Genomic DNA, 2,721 nt, shown 5'->3' with positions numbered 1-2,721 from the left:
TGAACTTTTTATTCTATTGTGAAGCTATTGCAGGAATAGCCTTGTTTCATTGTTGGAGGGTTAATGTTTGGACACTGAGTCCTCAGACCCAAAGCTGTTTCATGTCATTTAACAGAGGCACCTTCATTCCTCTGAAAACCTCTGAAGTTACTGTATCCTAGGCCCAAAGAGTAGACCTATACGAATGTCCTAGATACACAATGTTTTATTTCAGATGGTTTGCAATGCAAAAATAAGACCACTGTATAGGATTTGTGATGCTTACATTAACCCTGACCTGTGTCTTCTTTCCCCTCGCAGATAAAAAAAATGGCCTTCGCTAGTGTCCTCAAGGAAGCCGAAGTGAAAGCAGCTCTGGATGGCTGCTCAGGTGAGCCTCTTTCACTTAGTATTACAGTTAACCAACCATTTAATGCACTCGACCCATTTCCTCATTCTTCTTCTTATTATCATCATTTTGTGGCATATCGTGCATTTTCACTGCAATCTAAGCAACCAATACACAGTTATCATGTTACATCAACAGAGAAGTGCCATGTTGTGCTCATGCAGCCAGGGTGCTAATGGTGTTAAAATGTGTGTTCCAGCTGCTGACTCCTTCAACTACAAGACCTTCTTCAAGGCATGCGGCCTGTCCGGCAAGACCGCTGAAGATGTCAAGAAGGCCTTCGCAATCATTGACCAGGACAACAGTGGCTTCATTGAGGAGGAGGAGCTGAAGTAAGACATTCCAGCACTTCACACTCAATGCTTAGGCCTCAGCTGCTCAAAATATGCACCAGATGTAGTATTACTATGTCATGTTTAAGTTAGGTCTAAATCATTCTGAAAACAAGGGATGCAGCCTTTCTTTACTCCCCTCATTTGTACGTGCTATCTTAGTTTGGCTGTAATCTGTGGGTCAATTAACACACTGACTGCACTAATGAAACTAAAGAGAGGAGAGGCTGAACGAAGCCTGGAGGTTTCATGACTTTGTACATTTAAATCCTTATGGACAGGCTTTTTGGAAACACAGCATCCTGTTGTGAAATCACAAACACAGAGACAGTTTAAAAGGAAACTTATTCTAGCTAATGTAAATGCAATCAATACAGACTGAGGTGCAGATCATTTCAACTTCTCCTGTTCGTCCACCTGTCAGGCTGTTCCTGCAGAACTTCTCTGCTGGTGCCAGAGCACTCACCGACAAGGAGACCAAGGCTTTCCTTGCCGCTGGTGACAGTGATGGTGATGGCAAGATCGGAGTTGATGGTAAGAGTTCTTTAGTGGAGCAGGACGCTCTTTCCTATATATCTTTGAATGCAGCAAAACACAGCAAAGACAACATGAGTATTTCTGATGCCTGATAGCAGTGGGCTCTAAACTAATCTGTATTACAATTTAATTATTCACATCCATTCACATACTATTATCTGCAAAGACTCAACCTCTACGTCACAGAGGGGGTCCAATCACTCTAGATCATACCATAATAATAACATAAGAATCTGAATACATTTTGTTCTCCACTAACAGCTGTTTTCTTCTACTTTCACAGAGTTTGCCGCCCTTGTAAAGGCATAAACTTCCATTGACCAAGATCCACTTCCATTCACGGAACTGCGAAACTCCTTGCAAGATTCAGTATTCATCAGCTGAAAGAATATTTTTTATACCTTATTTATGAGTTGCCTGCATACATTTCTCAACATTGAACACATTTTTACTGTTTATGTTATTACAATGTGTTATATGTTCTGAAAAATGACTTGTGCAAACTGTACAACACCATCTGCACTTCTGAGGAAGAGTGAAAAACCAGGAATAAATACTCTTTTGGTCTAAAGTCATCTTGTTCAGGTCAGTCATCTTTTAATTGGTCAACTTCTCTTGTATCATACGACCCACTGTATTCACTTAGCTATGTCAACACAGTGGGCTGAGGAAGAGGCGGTGCTAAAGGAGTTTCCACCTGCCAGGGTTTTTGAATACTTGGGAGGTGCTGAGAGACGGCTGAACTGACCTGCCCAGCCCTTGTTTTGATAATTGGTTAATGAGAAGGGGAGTGTAGCTGGACTCAAGCCAGGAGCTGGCAAACACAGCGGGAATGGCCCGAGGGCTTTGCTCGCATACACTTCCTGGATCCAGGGAGGTTTGCAATGGATAGCTGTCACACATAGTTTAATTAGATGCTCTGTTCCAAGGTCTTTTTCTCCAACTGCTGAGTAGTCAATTACATGATGTGCTGTGGCAACAGGACGGCTATTAACAGCCACCGATGCATCAGCAGGAACTTTTAGCAGGCTACATCTGCTGCTAAGATGCAAATCTTTAGTGGTCAGAGGAATTCCTGACAAATTGTTTTATTTTCTTGCAGTGTTTGCAATGTGCCACATTTTCTTGGAGAATATTCCATGTACATAAACTGGCCTAGAAAGAAATGAGAACAGCTCATCAGTCATATCAAAGTCAAATTACAGTCCAAGTGGAAGTTATGAATGCTCAAGGAACTGCAAGGCAGCAATATGTAAACCCTCAACACTATCAAATGACCAACCAGTGGTCAAAACAGACAGAGACATAATGATGGCAGTCAACTGATTCCTCAGGCTTCAGCACCACAGGACAGTGCTGCCACCTGCAGGTCAAAGCTGCTCTCTCAGCATTACAAGCGGAGCTGCACGGTGTAATGACAAGAACTGGGTTTTGAACTTGATTTGGAGGAGAGAAAAAAAAAAG

The 2,721-nt window shown here is 42.3% G+C and overlaps 1 protein-coding gene across 1 annotated transcript; it reads left to right on the top strand.

Moving 5' to 3' along the window:
* The first annotated feature begins 263 nt into the window (after positions 1-263).
* LOC111655083 (parvalbumin beta-like) lies at positions 264-1,832 on the top strand. Its single transcript, XM_023406372.2, has 4 exons — positions 264-370; positions 588-720; positions 1,145-1,254; positions 1,541-1,832. Exons 1-4 carry the CDS (start codon positions 310-312, stop codon positions 1,564-1,566), a joined length of 330 nt encoding a protein of 109 aa, XP_023262140.1. The 5' UTR covers positions 264-309; the 3' UTR covers positions 1,567-1,832.
* Positions 1,833-2,721: the final 889 nt, after the last annotated feature.

This window comes from Seriola lalandi, unplaced genomic scaffold, assembly GCF_002814215.2.
Source record: "Seriola lalandi dorsalis isolate HSWRI2012SDOR001 ecotype SW California unplaced genomic scaffold, Sedor1 jcf7180001958100, whole genome shotgun sequence".
Classification (NCBI taxonomy): Eukaryota; Metazoa; Chordata; class Actinopteri; order Carangiformes; family Carangidae; genus Seriola; species Seriola lalandi.
The sequence above is the reverse complement of the archived record's forward strand: the minus strand, read 5'-3'. Positions and strand labels throughout refer to the sequence as shown.